The sequence below is a fragment of the Phyllostomus hastatus genome, unplaced genomic scaffold (assembly GCF_019186645.2).
Source record: "Phyllostomus hastatus isolate PE091 unplaced genomic scaffold, TTU_PhHast_1.1 phas_scaffold_182, whole genome shotgun sequence".
In the NCBI taxonomy this organism is placed as follows: domain Eukaryota; kingdom Metazoa; phylum Chordata; class Mammalia; order Chiroptera; family Phyllostomidae; genus Phyllostomus; species Phyllostomus hastatus.
The window spans coordinates 9,011,537-9,031,577 of record NW_025334013.1 but is presented as its reverse complement, the minus strand read 5'-3'; the positions used below and the strand labels follow the sequence as shown (position 1 = coordinate 9,031,577).

The following is a 20,041-nucleotide window of genomic DNA, read 5'->3' as shown; positions in this document are numbered from 1 at the left end:
TCGATCATTAGGCTTGGCATTCTCTGGCCAGCCCCCAAGGCAGCAACTCAGCAAGGAGCCTTGGGAACAGCTTGAACTGTTCTGGGTTCATCCGAAGTGGCTGGCATCTCTCCCAAGAGCCGGGAGGGCCCTGCCCTGGTGGGGGAGACCGCTGCATGGCGGGAGGCGCTCCACGCCTGCCGCCGCAGCTAACAGGAGGTGGGACAAAGGTCGGGCCTGTGCTCCTCCAGACGGCGAGTGCTCCGGGCAGGGCCGCGGGGATCTGGTCCCGTGTGTGTGTGTGTGTGTGTGCGCGCGCGCGTGGCGGGGGCAGCTGATGGCACATTTGTGGGATGAGAATAAAGGGCCAAGGGGCCTGGGAGGAAGGGCTGCAGATCCCCCGCCTCCAACCCTGGTCAGAAAGGGCCAGTGACAAATCTTGGCAATATAACAGATCTTTTTATTTTTAAAAAACAAAACCCAGACCACCTGACTCCTTCCCCCAGGGGGCCCTTGAGAAAGCTCTTGACAAGGGCCTGGCTCTAGCCAAGCAGGGGACGGTCGGGAGGCTCCGACGCGGACGCCAGGCCGGTGGGCTCCGCTCCTCTCCAAGCCCTCTCCCTCCCTGCTGCTCCCGGCGAATGGAGACGCCTGATTCCCGGGTCCTCGGGCACTGCCAGGCTCAGGGGAGGCGGGGCGGGGGCCACGGGCATGCAGGGCCTCCCGGCAGCCAGGGAGGGCCAGTGCGGCCGCCCCAGCCCCAGCCCCGGCAGGCAGCAGCAGCAGCAGCAGCAGCAGCAGCAGCAGCGCGCTGGGGGATGGAGCCAGCCGGGAGAAGGCATGCACTAGCATCTCCGCGTCCCGGCCTCCCTGCACGGCCAGGCGGATGTCCGACATCAGACAAGGACGGCCGGGCGGCCTGAGCCTCGGTGCCGGCCCCTGGCCCGGGACAGGAAGAGGAGACTCTGCCCCTTCTTGTCTTTCTGCTCCCCCCAGAGTTGGTATTACTCTCATCGCCGTCCTGAAGAGACGGCCTGGGCTGAGGCCAGGGCCCCAGGGAGGCGGCCGTACACCCACAGAGCCCATAGGGCTCAGACCCGCTGCCCCCGGCCCTTCCCAGCGCCCGCCCGCTGGGCGGGATGCCCAGGGCCGCTGAGCGCCCACTCGGGACCCCTGGGGGGGACAGACCCTGCTTCAAGCTCCGCTCGTTGGTTCTGCAGCCCCGGGTGGGAGCCGGGCCCCGAGCCGCACGCTGACACGGCGGCAGTGACGGCAGCGCAGTGCGTGCTGCTCCGTGCCCCCGGTGCCGCCCTCCCGGCCAGGACACCGGCAGCCCCGCCTCAGCACCAGGGGTCCCGGGAGGCTCTGCCGCGGCACAGGCTGTCGCTGCGCTGCCACGCGCTGTGGATGAGGCTCAGGGCGTCCTCGAACTTCTTGCTGGAGGCTTCCTGGATGGCCTTGTGGGGCAGGTCCACCTGTGTCGGGGGAGCGGGGAGCCTGTGAGGGCCGGGGGGACCCTCCGCACCAGGTGTGGCCAGGCCACCTGCTGAACTCCTGCCCTTCAAGGAGGGGCTCCAGCGGACGACAGGGGGATGGCCGGCACACGGCAGGCCCTGCGCTTCGGCTGGCTCCGCACCTGAACGTGTCCTGCCTGCCCGGAGTGGCTCTCCGCCCCTGCCCCACCGAAAGCACGTGATCTGTGCTTCTACACTGGAACCAAGACGGTCGGGGATGGTGTTTCCTGGGTTCCACTTCCAGCTTAGTCTCAGACTCACTGGAGTAGTCAGGGCTGCCCTTTGGAAATCCTAAAGGTTCGTGTCTGTCCTGGAGCTGCAGGTGTGGGGCTGTCCCCAGGCCCCCAACTCCCGCCCCCGTCTGTGCCGCACAGGCCTCCCCTCCTTCGGGAACAGCTCCGCCCTGCAGGGCCCTGGGCAGCCAGGTACCTGGTAGATGGTTCTCCACCCAGAGTTCAGTGCAGACAGGAACCGGTCCAGTTCAGAAGTGCAGCTCAAGTAGACGACCCAGGGTGGGAGGGGCTGCTGGCTGTCCCGGGAGAACTCCTGGGGAGGGCGGGGCTCCGGTGAGCGGACGCAGGGCTCCCTCCGCTGGACCCGCCTCCACCGCCACCCACCTACCCACCGCACTCACCAAGACGCAGTACTCCCTGCCCGGCTCCGTGCAGACGGCGCTGATGTCGGCCAGCTCGGCTGTGCCCAGGGAGCGGAAGAAGCTGGTCTGGCAGTCCTCGTGGCACGTGAAGAGGCGGTCGTCGGTGATCACCAGGCAGCAGGGGATGCAGGGACTGGGGGAGACCCCCTGGGGGATGACCTGAAGGGCGTTGGCGGAGGGACCGGGAGAAGCAAGCTGGAGCTCCGGTGCTGGTCTGCACCAGACCTCCCGACTCCAGGCGCCTGGCCAGCCCTTCCACCCCTCCCTCCAGAAGGCAGGCAGGCTCCGCCCACTCAGGACTACAGCTGGGAATGAGGTGACAGCGAGAGTTCCAGGTCACAGGGGGCCCTAAGGTCCAGGGTCTGCTCCTGGGCCCTCCCCGGTCTCGGTCCTCACAGGTTGCTCCACGACCGACCGGTGTGAGTTTGGGGGAGGGGCCCGGGACGGGGGCGGGAGGCCAGGTGAGCGGGTGGTGGGAGCGGCTCACCCCCTTGGACACGGCCTGGCAGAGGTGCTGCATCCAGTCGGCCATCTCAGCCTCGCTGTCGGCGCTCAGCTCCAGGCAGGGCCGGTCTGCGAGGATGACCTGGAAGGCGTGGGGCCGATCCGTGGTGTTGGACCTCCGACAGCCACCGCACTGCTCCCCCCTGGGCCAGAGGAGGGGGGTGAAACCGGAGCAGGGGCGGCCCAGGGCGGGGGTCCCGGGGGCTGGCTCCGGGCACGTGGACACAGGGCCCACCCTGCTGCCGGCCGGTGGAGGGCACCCGCGGTAGTCAGACCCCTCCAGCTCTGGGGAGGGGCTTTAAGCTCCGGGGCAACCCTGCCCCTTTCCATGTGACACCTTTCATGTCCAGACTCGCCGCGATCCTGACTGACACCTAGACGCGGCCAGGTGAGGGGTGAATCAGCTCTCAGCTCCACTGCAGCCTCCTCCAGGCAGGGAGTGTTCCCACGTCCCCGCTGCGGGCCCGTGTTTGCCCCACGCGTGTGTGTGTGTGTGTGTGTGTGTGTGTGTGTGTGTGTCTGTCCTCCCCATCAGGGCGGGGCCTCCCCAGGGAAGGGGCCCCCTCCCCTATCGTACTGGAGGGCTTCCTCCCCTATCAGACTGAGGGGCTGCCTCCCCTATAAGCCTATGGGGGCTTCCTCCCCTATCAGACTGGGGGGCTTCCTCCCCTATCAGACTGGGGGGCTGCCTCCCCTATCAGACCAGACCCTTCCAGGAAAGAAGCAGCTCTTGCTTCCCTGAGAGGACCTTCCCTCTCCCCACCCTTGGGTCCCTCAGTCCTCAGAGCTGGGCAGCACCCAGTACGCAGTTCAGGGCTGCTGGACGGGGTGGGGCTGAGGGGCAGGCTGCGCTGAGAAGAGGGCAAGCCAGCTCAGACTGGGGAGCACAGGACGCCCAGGCCCGGGCTCAGCCAGAGCCTTGACCTGCGGGCAGAGAAGCCAGACCCCAACACCTCTCAGCCACATCGCCCGCGACACTCACCCCATGTTCACCGAGAGCAGGGGGGTGACGTCGGTGCGGTCGGGGTACTGGTAGAGGATCCCGTTGCTGCAGGGGGACAACGCGGTGGGTGAGGCCTGACCCAAGGGCTGGGGGCCAGGCGGAGCCCAGACCCCCGGGACCCCTGGCAAGCCGGAGCCCCAAGCCCCAGAGGGACGGTGGGGAACGCAGTTCCTGCAGCACGCCGGGGGCCAGGCAAGGTCTTCGCCTGAAGTGTTCTGGGTGGGCTTCTGTGGGCCCCAGGGAGGGCTGGCTTTACAGGTGAGTTCTAATACCCTGGGGTATGTCTCCCCAGAGCTCTGTGGAGGGGGGAGCCCCACCCCCCAACCTTGGGTCTGGCTCTTCAGGGACCTGCTGCAAAGATCTTGCTGCCGGGGACCAGACAGCCCACCCCTCGGGGCCAGGCCGGGGCCAGGGCTGCGAGGGCTCCCACCTAAGCACCACGAAGCAGGTCTTCCAGTGCTCCTTGCCCAGGTAGGAGGTGCCCGCCTTGTAGTGCAACACGCCTTCCTTGGTGATGGCACCCTCGGGGGGTGAGCAGTGGCAGGGGGCGGGGCCTGGGGACTCGTCCGTGGGGTCCTCCCAGTGCACGAGACCGTAGAAGCGCACCGTGACGGCAGTCGCCTGTGGGTGGGGGGCGGCGGACGGAGCGGTGAGGTCCCGGCCGACGCCAGAGGTGGCCGCTGAGAGCGAGGACACAGCCCAGGAGGGGAGGGTGGCAGAGAAACGCAGAAGACCTCCATCTATACCTCTTGGCCCTACCACTGGGGCTGGTGTCTCGGGGACAGCAACCCCCACCCCCAGGTTCACACCTCACACTTCGACTCCTGGGCCACGAACTTGGCCAGGGCCAGCTTCTCCATGGTGGCGTCTGTCAGGATGCTGGGGTAGGGCGGCTCCCGACAGCCCTTGATCATGGCTGACTTCAGAGAAGACAAGAAGAACCTACGCGGGGAGCGGGGTTCACAGTCAGAAGCCTGGGTGCCAAGCCCGGGCTGGCGTAGCTCAGTGGATTGAGCGTGGGCTGCAAACCAAAGTGTCACAGGTTCGATTCCCAGTCAGGGCACATGCCTGGGTTGCAGGCCACGGCCCCCAGCAACCGCACATTGATGTTTCTTTCTCTCTGTCTTTCTCCCTCCTTTCCCTCTCTAAAAATGGATGAATAAAATCTTAAAAAAAAAAAAAAAAGAAGTCTGGGTGCCTCCCCACAGACGGACCAGGCTCACTGCTGAGGGCTCTGGGCCTGCCGGGGTCACAGCCACCTGCGAGAGGGACCTGCCTGCAACCAGAGCTCAGGGCAGCTCAGGGCATCGATGTGACAGCAGTCCGTGGTCATCCGATGGTGACTTAGAAAAGGCCCAACCATTCCCAGTGGCCAAGGGACCCTGGGTCTTGACAGCGAGGGCGGACTGGGGAGGAAGGCAGCCGGACTTGAATGACAATACGGTCTCGTTACAACGCAGTTTCCGAGTGGAAGTCAGTCTGTGCAGGCACGCCCTGGTCCTGCTGCGAGGACTGCTCTCTTCCCTGCTGGGGAGCACATGCCAGCCCCCCTCCTCCCTGCAGGCCACCTGGGTTGACTACGAGTCAGCTGGTCGGGGTGTCTGTTCATTTCCCTGCCTCTCTGACCAGATTGCAGGTTCCAAAGGGGACACATCTCTGCCTCTCACTTCTCCGTCCGCCCCTTCCCACCCTCCCCCGACAGCGGGGGCCCGGGCACGGCCAAACCAGAGGCAGGTGCTGGCTCTCCAGTTCAGTGGCAGGCAGGGGGAGTCACTCACTCGGCCAGGGCCACGTCGGCCGTGTCCAGCAGAAACTGCTTCCTGCGGTTGGTGCACACCAGCCGCACCGTCTGCTGGTCCAGGCCCACCTGCCAGAAACCACACCGCGCATGCACACGGGGCTTGGCCTCTGCCTGGCAGAGGTGGCGGCCGTGGCCAGACCGAGGGCCAGCCGGGGAGGGAGGAAGCACACCCTGGGGTTGCCACGCGGTAAAGCTCCAGAGGCCTGGGACCCTGGCCCGAGTCAGGGAGGGGCGCTCACAGACACGGCAGAGGGAAAGGCAGAGGTGTCCCCGAGCTTGGCGCTCACCCCCGGCGGGTGCGCAGAAGCTGCTCTGCGGTGGGGAGTGGGCCCCACCCCCGAGGGCGGGGGCAGGGGCGGGTGTGCTTTGCAGCCTGTGGGCGGGGCCCAAGGAGCCCCGCCCCGCCGCGGACACCCGCTGGGGAGCCCGGACTCACCGACACGTAGTCCAGTTCATTGTAGGAGACGGCCTCTTCCACCAGGTACGGCTTTTCCGTGGCGCCTGAGAGAGGAGACCCCAGCGCTTATTTCCCGCGGTGGCCTCGTTTCCCGCCCCCGGAACCATTTCCTAGGACCTGGCCCCCGTCCCCACCAGATCCTGGGCCCGGAGATCTGAAAGGACGGAGGGTGCTCATGGAGAGGAGCCCCCGGGATGGCGGCAACACGGCCGTGGGGCGCACTTGCATCCCCACTCGAGAGGCAGCGGGGACTCTCGGGGCGTGGGGGGCTCGGGGACGGGAAGCACCTTTCCGGAGCAGGTACACGTAGCAGTCCGTGAGCAGCACGTACAGCAGCTGCAGGGTGCCCTCCATGTGCCCCGTGCTCATGCGGATCATCTGGGGGGCCAAGGCCAAGGCGGGTCAGGCACCTCGGCCCCGCCCCCCGCCCCGCCTGCCCCGGGCTGTGTGCGTCCCCTTCTGAGCGGGCGGCCCACCCCGCCTCGCCCGCGCTGTGCTGGCTCCTGTCCGCTCCTGAGTCCCTGGGACTTACTTTGAAGAGCTGCTCTTCGTTTTCTCGGAACACATGAATCATCAGCAAGAGTAAGTGGTTGTTGTCTACTCTGTGGGGGGGACGCACGTGGGGGCAAGGTGTCAGGCGGGGGCAGCAGCGGGACAGGGAGACAGAGAGGAGACACGCACACAAGAGGGACGACACAGGCACGCAAGAGGGGCGACACCGGCACCGAGAGGTGACACGGGCCCCCAGAAGCAGCGCAGCTGTCGTGGCTGTGCCCCCAGCCAGGAGCCAAAATGAGGGAGGGGAGAATCGCACCCCCCCACCCCCCCGCCCCCCCAGCCCAGGTGTGGTCTCCCGGGAGTTCCGCTTAGTGTATGTGGAGGACAGACACCCGGTGCGCCCTGCTCCGAGGACCGGGAGCGTCTCTCAGGCAAGCGACAGGGGCAGCCTTGCTCACCTGAACTCCGCCGAGTGGGACACCTCGGAAGGGCTGCCCTGCCCCTCATCCACCCCAGAGTCCTCAGCGCTGCTCGGGCACGGGCTGGGCTGCTCTCGCTTGACGGGGCAAAGAGCCTCCTGGGACCCAGGCTCCGGCCCCTCCCCGACCAGGGGCAGCTGTGTCTCTGGCTCCTGGGTCTCTGGCTCCGGAGCCTCCCCCAGGGCGCCCCCTAGCGGCCGAGGCGCCTCTCCCGCTCCTCCTCCTCCCTCTTCTTCTTGGCCAGCAGCCTCAGCGCCACCAGGAACATGCGGCGGTTGGCCAGGCCCTGCAGGGTCATGGTGGCCGCCACCTGGTGCAGCAGCGCTTGGACTCTCGACGGTAAAGCGGTAGAAGTCCATGGGGGCCGCAAGCCCCTCACCAAAGTCACAAAATGGTGGCCTCTCCGGGGCGGCCCCCGGAGAGCCGGTCCGAAAGGACTGGTCTGGGGGCTCGGCGTGGGAGCCCCAGGTGCGAGGGTCCAGCTGCCCGTTGAGCTGGTCGATGACCTTGCTCAGGGGCCGCCCCAGGCGCTCCATGGAGGTGTCCTTCATCTCGGGGATCAGCAGGCCCAGCTGGCCAGGCTCCGTGCGCTCGCCGCCCTCCGCCTCACTGCCAGGCGCCTCCCCCTTCTCCTGGAGGGAAGTGCAGGGGGGCTCTGGTGAGCCCCGCCCACGGCCCGGGCTGCGGACACAGCCGTCGCCCTCCCCCGTCCCGGCCCCGGCGGCGTGCGGGGCAGAGGCCGGGTGAAGCGGACTTGTTTCCTCGTCTGATCTGGCCTTCTTCTTCTTGCCGGTCTTCTTTTTCTTGGTGACTCTAGGGCAGAATCAGGGGGAGAAATGAACACCCGAGCTCCACAGTGCTGAGGGAAACCAGACAGGCAGGGTCCGAAGAGCTGACCCTGCGTCTGTGACCTTCGAGGGCACGGCCAGAGCGTCAGTGGTCCCGGGCCAGGGTGCTGGGTGCGGGGCCTGAGGGCGCCCCCCTGTGGCTGGCAGAGGCAGCGGCCAGCCCAAAGGGGCACAGCAGGCCGTGGTCGGTCAGGCTGATGGCGCTTCTATCAGCCCTTCCCTGAGGACGCGGGCAACGGATCTCCGAGCTGACCTCACTGCCCACTCGGTACCATCGTGGACAGTTCAACCGGAAGTGCACACAAAGTCTCCTGGCCTCAAACTCTTTGGTCCCGAGTTGGCTGCAGCAGCGGGCCTGGCTAAGTGACCCCAGGTCTGAGTGCCTCAAGCTGCCCGGGACTCAAACCAGCTTGTGGGAGAGGGACCCCTGGCTCTGGTGGCGGGGGAGCAGCTCCCCTGCCTCGGGCCAGCAAGGCCCTGGGGTGTTTGAGAGTTTCAAGGGCAGGAGCCAGGGAGGTAGGGAGCTCAGGCAGTCTGGGCCAAGAGGGTCCCAGCTTGTCCCCCACCTCCTCCTTCCCTTCCGTGTTCCTGTTGCTATGACAGAGGCACTTTTCCTTGAACGAGCCACGCTGAACTAGAATTAGCCCAGCCCTGGCTGGTGTGGCTCAGCGGATTAAGCGCCAGACTGAGAAGCAGAGGGTCGCTAGTTCGATTCCCAGTCAGGGCACATGCCTGGGTTGCAGGCCAGGTCCCCAGTGTAGGGAGCATGAGAGGCAACCACACATTGATGTTCCTCTCCCTCTCTTCCTCCCTTCCCCTCTGTCTAAAAATAAATAAATAAGATCTTTAAAAAAAATAGAATTAGTACGAATCTCAGAAATTGTGCACCAACATCCAAGAACTCCCGTGGAAAGAAGTCCCGTTTGGAGGTGCTTTGCAGGTGCTTACAGTCCTGGATGGACCGGGCAGACGCCCCAGAGCCAGCACAGCTGCGGCCTCACCCCTAACCCCCCGGCCCCGCTACTCCGCCCACGCAAAGCACTACCAAGGGGGAGAGGGAACTCGGTCGCTAGGGAGGTGCCCAGCTGCCTGCGCGGACAAAACGTGATGCTAGCGGTGGACAGAACGGGCACCAGGAAGCCCACCCGTCTCCCCCCAGCCCAGCCCGGCCCCGCCCCCGCAGACCTGATGACCTCGAGCTCCGCGCAGGCATCCGGCGGTTCGGGGCTGCGGGACTCCACCTTCTCCTGGAAGGTGGTGTGCACGGGGGTGGTGTCCGAGGAGGAGATGGGCTCCGCCTGGTCCTCGTTGAAGGGGTTGTGGCGCTGGGTGGGACTCCTGGCGGAAGCTTTGCTGCTGGTCAGGTCCGAGGCAGTGGAGTGGGGGCCGCTGACAGTGTCGGTGAGGTCTCCATCTGGGAGCACAGGAAGCAGGTGGCAGCCCGTCAGACGCCGACTGGGGACCCCAGGCCCCCAGAGAATGCCTTACCTCACGAGGGAGGCAGGAGAGCTCCTCCCAGGGAAACCAGACTGGGGCGACCCTGTCTCTGGAGTGGAAGCCCCAACCCGACGGGACATGGGATTTGTGCTTTAAGAGCATCAGCAGCCCCTGAGAGCTACAGCGGTTTGGCCAAATCTGGGATAAGAGCTCCAGGCTGGAGCCCCTCGAGGACGGGGACCTTGAGGCCTGCAGAGGAGATGGGCCGCACGCCTCGCAGGTCGGCTTCGGAGCCCTCCACCAGGGGGCGTTAGAGGGGCACCCGCCGCCCCTTCAGCACCCTAAGGCACCAGCAGGGCGGAGGCACCCGCAGTCCTCTGAAGGGCCCCCACAGAGGCAGATGAAAAGGAGCAGGAGAGAGACCAGAGCTCAGAGAAAATGAGGGGTGCGGAGTGGAGGGCAGAGGCTGAGAGGACAGGATGGGGAGCCCCGGGGGTGAGGCGCATGGGGCAGGGCACAGAGGAGGGGCCAGAGCGCAGGAGAGAGAACGAGATGCGAAGGGGACGAGAGAGTGTGCGGGGTGGCCGCCCCCCAACAGGTGCCTCGTGGGCCTTTGGGCGGCTGCTTCTCTCCCTGACAACCCACCAGCACACTCCGGGATGGGTGAGGGGGGAGGTCCAGGTGCCCTTGACGGGGGTTGCTGAGAACTCCATTTCATTCAACCCTCAGCTTGCATACTGGTCCACGCTCACCAGGGACCACCCTCAGGGGAAGCAGGGTGGGGGGCGATGCACCCCTCCAGAGAAGAGCTGGGTCACCGCACCCATCCACCCCAGGCCACTGCAACAAGGTGTGGAGAGGAAGGAGCACCAACAGGAAAAGCACACGGGACATTCATCCGGTGGCAGATGGGAGCTGCCCCCACGGAGAATTGAGGCCTGGCTGGTCTGGAACGGTCTGGGTGAAGGTTAATGGCCAGGAACTCCAGCTGTTCACGCTCCATTAGCCACCTCATCCACACCTGGCTGGCCATTACCTGCCCAGGACACATGGCAGGCATGCCTCCCACCCTCAGCCCCATCTGGAAGGGCCCGCCTGCCGTCGGCTTCCTAGTGGGTGTTGGAAACCACTGGCAGCTGTCTGCTGAAACAGCACATCATCCGTACTTTTTAAAAAGTACATTGTCTTTTAATACGAGGACAAAGGAGGGGGCTGAAGCAATCGCCAGCTCTGCCAGGAAAACACTAGCGATAGATGAGACTTCCTTCTGAGGTCCTGGGACCACAGAGCCTTGGTCCTCAGATGCAGAAAATCTCGCCCTTCGGTCTCAGAGGAGGTCCCTGCAAAGCCCATGCGTTCTTGGTCCAGCCCCTGGAGATGTGCTGTTGCCACGGGAGGTGGATCCCAGAGGTGAGCGAGCAGACCGCTGGACGTGGTGGTGTCAAGGCTGGGGTACCCACCAGTCCTAGAAGTGAGCTAAGGACCACGGAACACCTGCCCCAACCCCCACCCTGGGGCCCAGGGTTTGGAGCTGCCCCCACGTCCTGCTTTCCTCTGGTCTAAGGAGAAGACCAAGCCCCCTCAGGTGAGCAGCCAGAGCGGGCTCCGGACCTTCCGGGGGCTCCAGGCGCTCACAAGCAGGACACCAGTGCTGGCACCCAGCCCCGCAAGCAGTGTGGCTGTGCGGTTAGTTCTCAGGCCACAGGGACTCCGCGGGGTTTGGTGGGGAGGTCAGGCCCTGCTTGTCAAGCGACTGCAGCAGGCAGTGAGTAGCTGGGCCGGGAGGGGTTAGTTGTTAGAACCAGAGGGGGAATGTCAGTGCCCGGCGTGCCCGCTGCAGGAAGAGAGGCGGAGAGGACAATGATGTCGTGATGGAATTCTGGGTTTCAGGCTAACCCTAACAAAGACGCGGGACTCCCTGACGCCCTCTCCTGGCCGGATGACCTGATTTATTTCTACCCAGTGCCATCTCATTTCCCTGGAACTTAAGGGATTTCATAGGCACGTTACTCGGAAAAAGACCCCCTGCCATCCATTACTCAGAGGCCACGGCTCTGCTAATGAGGGGCCAGCTCCCGGGCGGCAGGGAGCACCTGCTCCTCCTCCTCCAGAGGCCGGCTCCCCACGCCACCCTGGGCGGAAATGGCCCACAGGGCAAGAGGGTCTTTCATACAGGGGTCTGGTTATGGCCTTAGATTTGAGGAGGAAGCATTAACCTTCCCAGAGACGTGCCTTGTGCTCTGACTAATCACAGGAGTGTAGAAAATAGCTTCACAAATTTTCACAAGCCCAGAAGTCGAGTCCAGGGCAGGAAAATGCCTGCGCCCTACTGCCACCTAGTGGACACCAAGTTTATTTTAATCTGCCTTAAAACCTGGAATCTCCCTGTAGGAAGTTTCATGCGTACACCCGCAATTTCTCTTATTATAGACCTCCACTGCATTCAGATCTCAATCTCAAGCAAAACTATGCGAGGGGAAGCCATCGGGAATGAACTTCTGCCTTTGTTTCGTGATCCTTCTGACACAGAAGCGCATCGGACCTACAGAATTGATAACCCACGGGTTCAAAGGCGTCAGTTTCCCCTCAAAGGTCTCCCCTTGCCGGGTCGGGCCGCCAGCGCCCCACACACCGGCAGTGTCCGGCACGCACCCAGCGCGTGGACCGGCATCGGAATCAGGAAGGGTGATCTGTGTGTCCCTGACCTATAGTCACTTAGCACCTCCACGAGGACACTGCCCAGCGGCAGGAGTCCTGCCCTGCGAGAAGAAATTTGCCTAGGGCTAGAGGTCAAGTTCTACTGCAGAATTCCATCCATGAGAACACCACACCAGGCTGTATTATGATCATTGACGTTATTATGAACAACGAGCTGGATTTGAATCATGCAGCAAGCTTTTGCAAAAACAGGGCAAGAGGGAAACGGCAGACTCTGTCCCACCTTCCCAGTCTGTGCTGGGTACAGACGGCACTGCTGGAAACACATCTCCAAAATCATAATCTACAGAAACGGGGACAAAACTGAGGTTAGAAACAGGCAGTGGGAGGAGGACGGGGAGGGTGGGGGCAGCAGGGCGGGAGGCGTGGGAGAAAACGAGAGGAAAAAAATTACACGTTCTACATTTTGTCCACCAACCAGCCAACCTCAGAGGAACTTATCGGGACCCAGCCGCCTCAGCGCGGGCACCGGCTCAGGGGCCTCTGACCAGCTAGGAAGACGCCCCAGGGTGGGGGGGTCAGAGAGGAACGTGGGCCCACCTGCACCCGACCTTCTCCCCCACCGGCACCTTCCTTGCCTCTACACCCAGCAGCTGAGAGGTGGGGGCTGCTCCCTCCGGCCCCTCCCCCTGACTTCTCTGAGGCAGCCCGGGAGCCTAACCCGGGCTGGGGGGGGCGGGGCACAGGGGGCGGCGGAGGGGGTGGGGCTGAGCGCTTTCTTCCTCTTGCACAGGGAGCAACGCACGTCTTGCTAACAGCAAGGCTGAAAGTAACCGCCCTGTCCCTGGAACGTGGCCCATGGCACAATTAGAAATAAAGAAAAAGGTCGTGTGGATGCTGATGCAATCCCAGGGAGCCCCAGGGCTGGCCGTGGGCTCGGCTCCCCTGCCGCGGAGGGGAGGTGGGGTGCAGTGATGAAGACGTCTGATTTCCCACGTGGGATGAAGGTGGGAAACTGCCGGTTTTATAAGTAAACACGGAGGCCCAAGTTTTGAATGGGACCAGGCCGTTCCGGTAAGTTTTTGAATCAAGACAACAAAATGACGTCCGGATGTGGTGACATTGTTTTTTAGTTTCTGATGCAACGGGTACGATTGTCGCAGACACACCAGCAAGTGCAGGAGGGACCCAGAATCCAAAGGGACTCATGAGAAACGGTGGCAGGTTTCCCCCTAAACTTAGCAACCATCTGGCTTTCTTCTCTTTCCAGAGGTTCCTGGGCCTCCTCCTGCCTAGAATCCAGGGTGGGACGCCCCCCCCTTGGGGCGGGTGACGCTCCCCCCTGCAGTGACAGGAAGTTTCCAGGTCACTCTTCGAACCCCTCCTCACTCGGAGAACCGACCCCGGGCATGTGGCAGCACCTTCTGGAAAAGGGTCTAACTTTCTTAAGATCGTTTGGCTTTTTGTCTCCAGAATCAGTGTTTTGGTCACCAAGGGGACTGGGAGAAGACGAAGACCTGGGACACGGCCGACCCTGTTTAACTTCGATTCCAACCGCCGGGCCAAACCCAGCCAGGGAAGACGCCCCCCAGCCCAGGGCGGGCGGCCCCGGGGCCACTCACCCTCACTCGACGGGGCGATCGCGCTGTCGTCCCACTCCAGGTTGGTGGAGGTGACGGAGTTGAAGGAGTTGAGGGACAGGCTGTCCGAGCCGTGGACCGAGCTGGGGAGGCGGTCCTCAAAGTCCAGCAGGTACTGAGGCTTGTAGTAGTCAGGCATGTAGGGGGCCAAGTCCAAGTAGGGGGCGTCCTGAGCGGGGAGGGGAAAAGGCCGGTGTGGGTGGCGGGAGGCCTTGGGCGGGCCGGACACAAGGGCTTCTGTGGGCGGCCGAGCCCGGGGTCGGGAGCCGAGGCCCTGCGGCCACGCCCTCCCCGCGGGGGTTTCTCTTTGAGGTACTGAATTCAGAAACAAGCTGCTACGGAGAGTAAGGTGACCGGCTGTGGCTCTGGGAGCTGGACTTGAGGCCGACAGGGGCGACGGGACCACTGTGCCTCCTACACCCTCCCTGGCCTCTCGCCAGGACGGCAGCTCATCTCCCTAATTTCTGCCTCTGTTCAGGGGCTCGGTTCCTTCCAGTCTGTGCTGATGGGGAAGGGGCCGGGAAGGGGATGTGATCAGGACGGGGTGGCTGCACCCTCTCGATGAGCCCGAGTCCGAGAGGCGCCTTGGGCCCTTCCGGCTGGTTCTGGGCCAGCACCGGACTTCTCCAGCGCGTGACAGCAAGGCACGGCGTGAGGAGGGACGCAGGGGGATGCGGGGCTGGTGACAATGCCAGGCCCCCAGGAGGCACAGGGATGGATGTGCCATGTTCCTCTCCAGCACCCCTGTCCTAGCCCTTGAGGAGAGCACGACAGTGCCAAAATGCGCCGGGCGGCGCGGCTCCTCCCCGAGTTGGGGCAGAGACAGGAGGGGGTCAGCCGACCCAGGAAACCTGGCCCGAAGCCACGAGAGAATCGCCCCCTTCCACCCACTCCCACCGTCCGAACAACGGACCCTGCTCTCGCCTGCACAAATGCCTTGCGGGCTCCCTGGGAGGCACCTGACCACGAAACCCCGCGCCCACCCTTGCCCACTCCTCTGCCCTGCGGGCGGCGAGAGCCGCGGCGTCTCACCAGGTCCAGGTCGAATCGAATGAACTCCAGCCCGGACACCAAGGTCAGGAAGAGAGCCAGGTGGTCGTGGCTGCAGACCAGGGCGTTCCTGTGAGGCGCAAGGAGGGACAACGGGGTTCTGGGTCTGGCTGCCAGCGTGGCCCCACCTCGCCAACACGCGGGCCGTGCTCAAATGTGACAGGTGACACCCCTACTCCCCGAGGGCACCCAGCCCGAGGCAGCCTTCGCCCACCCCTTTGCAGCCTTCTCCCCCTGGGCTTGGGGCCACACTGCACTCGAGCGCCAGGGTCCTCAGATGCCGCACAGGGCCGTCTGGCTCGCAGCAGCTGCTACAAACACCCTGATCCCACAGCAACCCCAGCAACAGGCGCACCCTCTAGTGGGGTCTGTGGCCTGGGGAGAGGACTGGGCAGAGGCCGAGAGCCCCAAACTGCTGAACACGAGCCCGGCTGCAGCACCAGAACTCCTGGCAAAAGCTGTCCCGGGCAAGGCCCTAACGACCCTGTGGCCGTCACTGGCGTGCCCTCAGCAGGCAAGGCCGGCTAATGTGGCACACCGTGGTGTCTGCATGGGACAAGAGTCTCTGGGGCTCTGCTCAAGGGCAACACTGGGGCCGCGGGAGACTGAGCAGGCACTCACTTGACGTAGTACTTATGCAGCAGGCCCAGGTTCTCCTGGAACAGCCGCAGGTAGCTCTCCAGGGAGTTCTCGTTGAGGGCCAAGTACAGCCAGGCCCGGCCTGCAAACAAGGGCAGGGGTCACTGGGAGGAAGGTCTGTCAGGTGCTGGCTTTTTTGCCAAGCAAAGGCAGAGAGGAAAGAACGAGTAACTGAGGGGACCACGCACTCTTCTTCTTATGTTTTTTTTTAAGATTTTATTTATTTTTAGAGGAAGGGAAGGAGAAAGAGAGGGAGAGCGATACTGATGGGAGATACATCGATCAGCTGCCTCTCACATGCCCCCAGCTGGGGGCCAGGCCTGCAACCCAGGCACGTGCCCTGACTGGGAATTGAATCGGTGACCTTTCGGTTTGCAGGCTGGCACTCAGTCCCCTGAGCCACACCCACCAGGTCTCTAAAAGCCTTCTTATCAGAATGCCATATGCCCTGAAATCTTTATTTCCCCAGTGAGCCCGTGGCCTGTGGCTGCCCGGGAAGCTCTGACAAAGAGGGCAGGTTGCAGACTTCCGGTGGGTTGATAAATGCAAGGATTCTGTGCGATCCTGCGGGCCAACGCCCATCCTCACTCAGGGAGGGAAGCGAGACCGCCATGGGCTGGTCTGGGACTCGCCGGAGTCTGGTTCTCTCCCCTCCTTCACCCCCGCCGCCCCCCATCCTCGATGCTCCAACGAACTGCCCCGTGCAGGGGGAAGAGGGGCCTCCTGGAGGGCACCCGCACTTGAGCGCCCACTGCCTCTGGACATCACGAGGGAGTCAGCCTCCAGGGCTGACCAGGAGGCCGGCCACCCCTGAGCCCCGAGCTGCCCACGGGGAGGGCGGAGCTGGTCTCCCCCAGCACCAGCCCGGTACCACTTACTGCGCCCCAGGTTGGTGGCCACGTGCTGCAGCACCTCGATCTGTCTGATGGCCTCTCTCCGGGTGAAGTGCACCACGAGCACCCAGTAGCCAGAGGAGAGGTCTTGCAGGCTGCGGAAAGAGGACAGGAGCTGCCGTGACCGCACCAGGGCTCCCCTAGGAAGACTCGGTCAGCGGGTCCGCCAGCCGCGTCAGCAGTGAGCTCAGGGCCGGAAGCACTGGGTTCCCAGCGGGACCCACGGGCGACAGCATGGCTTCCCACCAGCATTTCACCTGCTAGTCCCCCCCACCCCCCAGTCATTCATGCCTGTGCAGACGGTTCACCGCGACAGCTACCCATAGCCTGCGGTCTGCCTGAGAGAGAGGAAGCTCTCTATGCCGAGGGAAAGGAGAAACGAAAGGCGCCCGAGGCCAGGGACATGGCTCCGGAGGCTACGCGTGGCCTCGGCGGCGCCCTGCTGTGTGTGCTGCGCCGTCCCCTCCGGGGAGGACCTCGGCTCACCCGTACAGCAGGGCGTGGTCCAAGTGCTCACACAGACGCTGCAGGACCTTGTCGTGGTTCCGGATGGCAGGGGTCTCATCTTCACACGCAGCCAAGTAGCTCTGCAGCTGAAGGGGGAGAGAAGACCAACCCCAAATTAGCAACGCAGTACGGGGAGGGCTGTGAGGTCCCGGGATTGGGAAGGCGGCTGAGAAAACCAGGCACACGGGGCATTATTGGTGGTGGCCGACAGAGGCCGCCCCACGGCCTGCACGGCTGTCCGTCCTGCACGGGAGGGTCCGAGAGCCACGGCTGCCTCCCCGCGGCCCAGGCCCCCGCGGGCCCTCCAGAAGCGCTCCGCACGACGACGACACCCGGTGCGGTGGCCCTGGTCCACGTGCAGCCCTCCGGTGGCGCCAGCCTTTGAGCCGGGGCCACCGAGCCCCACGACCCCAGGCCCCACGCGGAATGTCATCTACACAGATGAGCCCCCGTGCCCGGTGTGAGTGCCCCCGCCCTGGAGTCACGCAACACGGCGGCCCCACTCCGAGCCGCTCCTCTGCAGGAACTGTGGGCTGACGGGCTGGGGCACCTGCTCCGACGGTCTCGTTGCCACAGGCTGACGTGGGACACGGGGTCTGCCCGAGGGACCTGACAAGGACGGACATGGATCTGGGTACATGCCAGGGTCGTGGGAAGCCCTACGCCAAGGAGGACACCGTTCTCGAGCTGGACGGCAGGCGAGACGGCTTGCAGCTCTGAGCAGACCCCGCCCAGCTGATGCGGCGAGGGCAGCCCTGCCGGCTCCGTGAAGGCTGAGAAAGCCGGGCTTCTTGGGCCGAGTTCTCCGCAGCTCGGTAGAAGGCAGGGGTCCCGGCCACATCAAGACCCAGCATGAGGCTCTGCACTTCCACGTTAGCCACACTCTGCCCTGCTGCTGCCCTCCAGTGGCCAGAAGGGGGAAGGACACGATGGAAGAGCGCCATTCCTGTATGCGCATCTCGGGTTTGAGCTCCTGGCGCTGGGCGAATGCGCTCTCGTGTTTTCTGCCGCAGCGGTGGAGACGGCAGCAGCAGGCAAGACACATCAGCCACGCCAGCGAGCACGCGCTCCTGGAGACGGGCCAACCATTCAGCCCCCACAACAAAAATAGTCTCTCTTCTCGGCGGCCCAGTGTGAGCCCAGGGGCCCTGCTGGCCAGGGACCGACCTCAGTCCTTGGGGCTCTGCCCTGCCTCCGGAGAGCCAGGCGACACGGAGCCCGAGGATCAAAAGGAGGAGCAGTGGGACAGTGAAAGCCAAACAACTCCTTCTCAGAAAAGGCTGGAAGTCTTCCTGTGCACCTCACCACCCAGAACCACAGAGCCCACATCCAGGTTGTGTGTGTGTGTGTGTGTGTGTGTGTGTGTGTGTGTGTGTGTTTTAATTTCAAAATCCAAGGAAATCTGGGATCAGGGAGGCTTACATGTTGGAACTAGAAGGGTGTTCGGAGATCTAGTGTAACTTCCTTACTAAAAAAGCAAGAGAGTCCTGCCTGGTGTGACTTAGTGAAATGAGCACTGGCCTGCAAACCAAAAGGTCGCTGGTTCAATTCCAAGTCAAGGAACATGCCTGGGTTGCGGACCAGGTCCCCAGCTGAAGGCATGTGAGAAGCAACCAATCCATGTATCTCTTCTAAAAGTAAATAAATTTTTTTTCAAAAAAGGCAAAACAGGCTTATTCATTTTCTTCATTATAAAAAAGTAGCCATATCCACCATCACCCTTGAAACACATGGAAAAGTTTTAAATGTTTATGTATTTGTTTTTAAACGGAAAAAGTGGCCAGAGGCAGCAGAAGTTAAGCCCTTCACTATGACTTTTAACCAAGTGAGGGGGCCCTGGCCAGAACTCAGACTCCTTTCTTAGGTCAAGATACTGTAAAAAAAAAAAGTATTCCCAAAACAGTATTTGCTTATTATAAAAATGCAAACAACATGGAAATATGTATAAATATAAAAACCTCCTGCCCTGGCTGGTGTGGCTCAGTGGATTGAGCATGGGCAGCAAGCCAAAGGGTCACTGGTTCAATTCTCAGTCAGGACACATGCCTGGGTTGCGGGCCAGTTCCCTAGTGTGGGATGCATGAGAGGCAGCCACACACTGATAATTCTCTCCCTCTCTCATAAAAATGAATAAATAAAATCTTTAAAAAAAAATCCTCCTCTCTGGTCCCCAGTCAGCAGGTCGTGTGTGTGTGAATCCTCCCAACTCTATTTTTGCACACACAGACAGACTTTAAAAAAGTGAAGGAGGCCATGCACGGTGCGGCTCAGCTGGTTGGAGCATTGTTCTGTAAACCAAACCCGGTTCGACCCCAGGTCAGGGCACATGCCTAGATTGCAGGTTCAATCCCCAGTTGGGGCGTGTACGGGAGGCAACCAGTCGATGTCTGTCTCTCTCTCCTCCTCTCGCCCTGTCTCTCCTTTTGCTTTTCTCTAAAAGCAACGAAAAAAATGTCCTTGGGTGAGGATGAAAAAAGTGAAATAGGAACATACTGTACTCATTGTTCTGAAAGTCGCTTTTTCTTAACAATACTCAGTATACATTTCCATATCATTACCTACAGATCCACTATACTCTTTTTCATAGCCACACTGTTTCTCAAATATGACTGCACCATGCTTTAACCATTGCTAGATATGGCTACTGTTTCCAATTCTTTCCTCTTTTTTTTTTGTAAAGATTTTATTTATTTATTTTTAGAGAGAGTGGAAGGGAAGGAGAGAGGAAAAGAAACATCAATGTGTGGTTGCCTCTTGCACTCCCCCTACTGGGGACCTGGCCTGCAACCCAGACATGTTCCCCAACTGGGGATGGAACTGGCGACCCTTTGGTCTGCAGCCCATGCTCAATCCACTGAGCCACACCAGCCAGGGCTGTTTCCAATTCTTTGATGTCACACAAAACACTGCAGCGAACCTCGGTGGATCCTTGCATGAGTATTTCCACACGGTGAGTGCTCGGAGTGGAACCTTGGAGTTCCAGAACATGCCTGTCTACGGTCTGGCCGGAACCTGCCATTTGCCCTTCTGAAAGGCTGGATACATTTACACCCCTACCATGCCGGCCAACACAGGATATAATTAGTCTGACTTTTTGCCACATTGGTGAACATCAGTACTTCATTGTCTCACATTGCACTTCCCTGATCACCTATGCAGCTGAACATCTTTATCAGCCCTTTGTCTTTGTATTTCTGTCAACTGCCTGTTTGGAATTGCGGCCCAGTCTTTTCCTGGCAGTTTGTCCTTTTTCATCTGTTGAAACTCTTCTGTGCGTTAGGCATTTAACCCTGTTTGCTGCAATGTTTTCTGGTTTGGGGCTTTGCTTCCTTTTGCCCAGTGTCAACTGACCTTTAAACTTTGCTTTTGGTGTTTTTTTTTTTCTTCCTATTGAGAAATTTTTATTTTTTTATGTAGTTAAACCCGTTAGTATTTTCCTTTATAGCTTCCCATTTTCCCCAGTCTAACACTGCAAAAGC

The 20,041-nt window shown here is 62.0% G+C and overlaps 1 protein-coding gene across 1 annotated transcript in view; it reads right to left on the bottom strand.

The window, feature by feature from the left end:
* Positions 1–418: 418 nt before the first annotated feature.
* PLEKHM2 (pleckstrin homology and RUN domain containing M2) overlaps positions 419–20,041 on the bottom strand; it is a 35,559-nt gene continuing 15,936 nt past the window's right edge. Inside the window, exons 2-20 of the mRNA XM_045858946.1 lie at positions 16,542–16,648; positions 16,041–16,150; positions 15,145–15,244; positions 14,506–14,593; positions 13,456–13,642; positions 12,117–12,176; positions 8,924–9,152; positions 6,870–7,703; positions 6,446–6,515; positions 6,201–6,291; positions 5,893–5,957; positions 5,434–5,522; positions 4,465–4,597; positions 4,086–4,276; positions 3,635–3,700; positions 2,636–2,795; positions 2,128–2,307; positions 1,923–2,039; positions 419–1,454 (exon numbers count right to left, since the gene is read on the bottom strand). Of these exons, the coding sequence (XP_045714902.1) occupies positions 1,320–1,454; positions 1,923–2,039; positions 2,128–2,307; positions 2,636–2,795; positions 3,635–3,700; positions 4,086–4,276; positions 4,465–4,597; positions 5,434–5,522; positions 5,893–5,957; positions 6,201–6,291; positions 6,446–6,515; positions 6,870–7,703; positions 8,924–9,152; positions 12,117–12,176; positions 13,456–13,642; positions 14,506–14,593; positions 15,145–15,244; positions 16,041–16,150; positions 16,542–16,648 (3,012 nt within the window). The 3' untranslated portion in view covers positions 419–1,319. The remainder of the gene's footprint in view (positions 1,455–1,922; positions 2,040–2,127; positions 2,308–2,635; positions 2,796–3,634; positions 3,701–4,085; positions 4,277–4,464; positions 4,598–5,433; positions 5,523–5,892; positions 5,958–6,200; positions 6,292–6,445; positions 6,516–6,869; positions 7,704–8,923; positions 9,153–12,116; positions 12,177–13,455; positions 13,643–14,505; positions 14,594–15,144; positions 15,245–16,040; positions 16,151–16,541; positions 16,649–20,041) is intronic.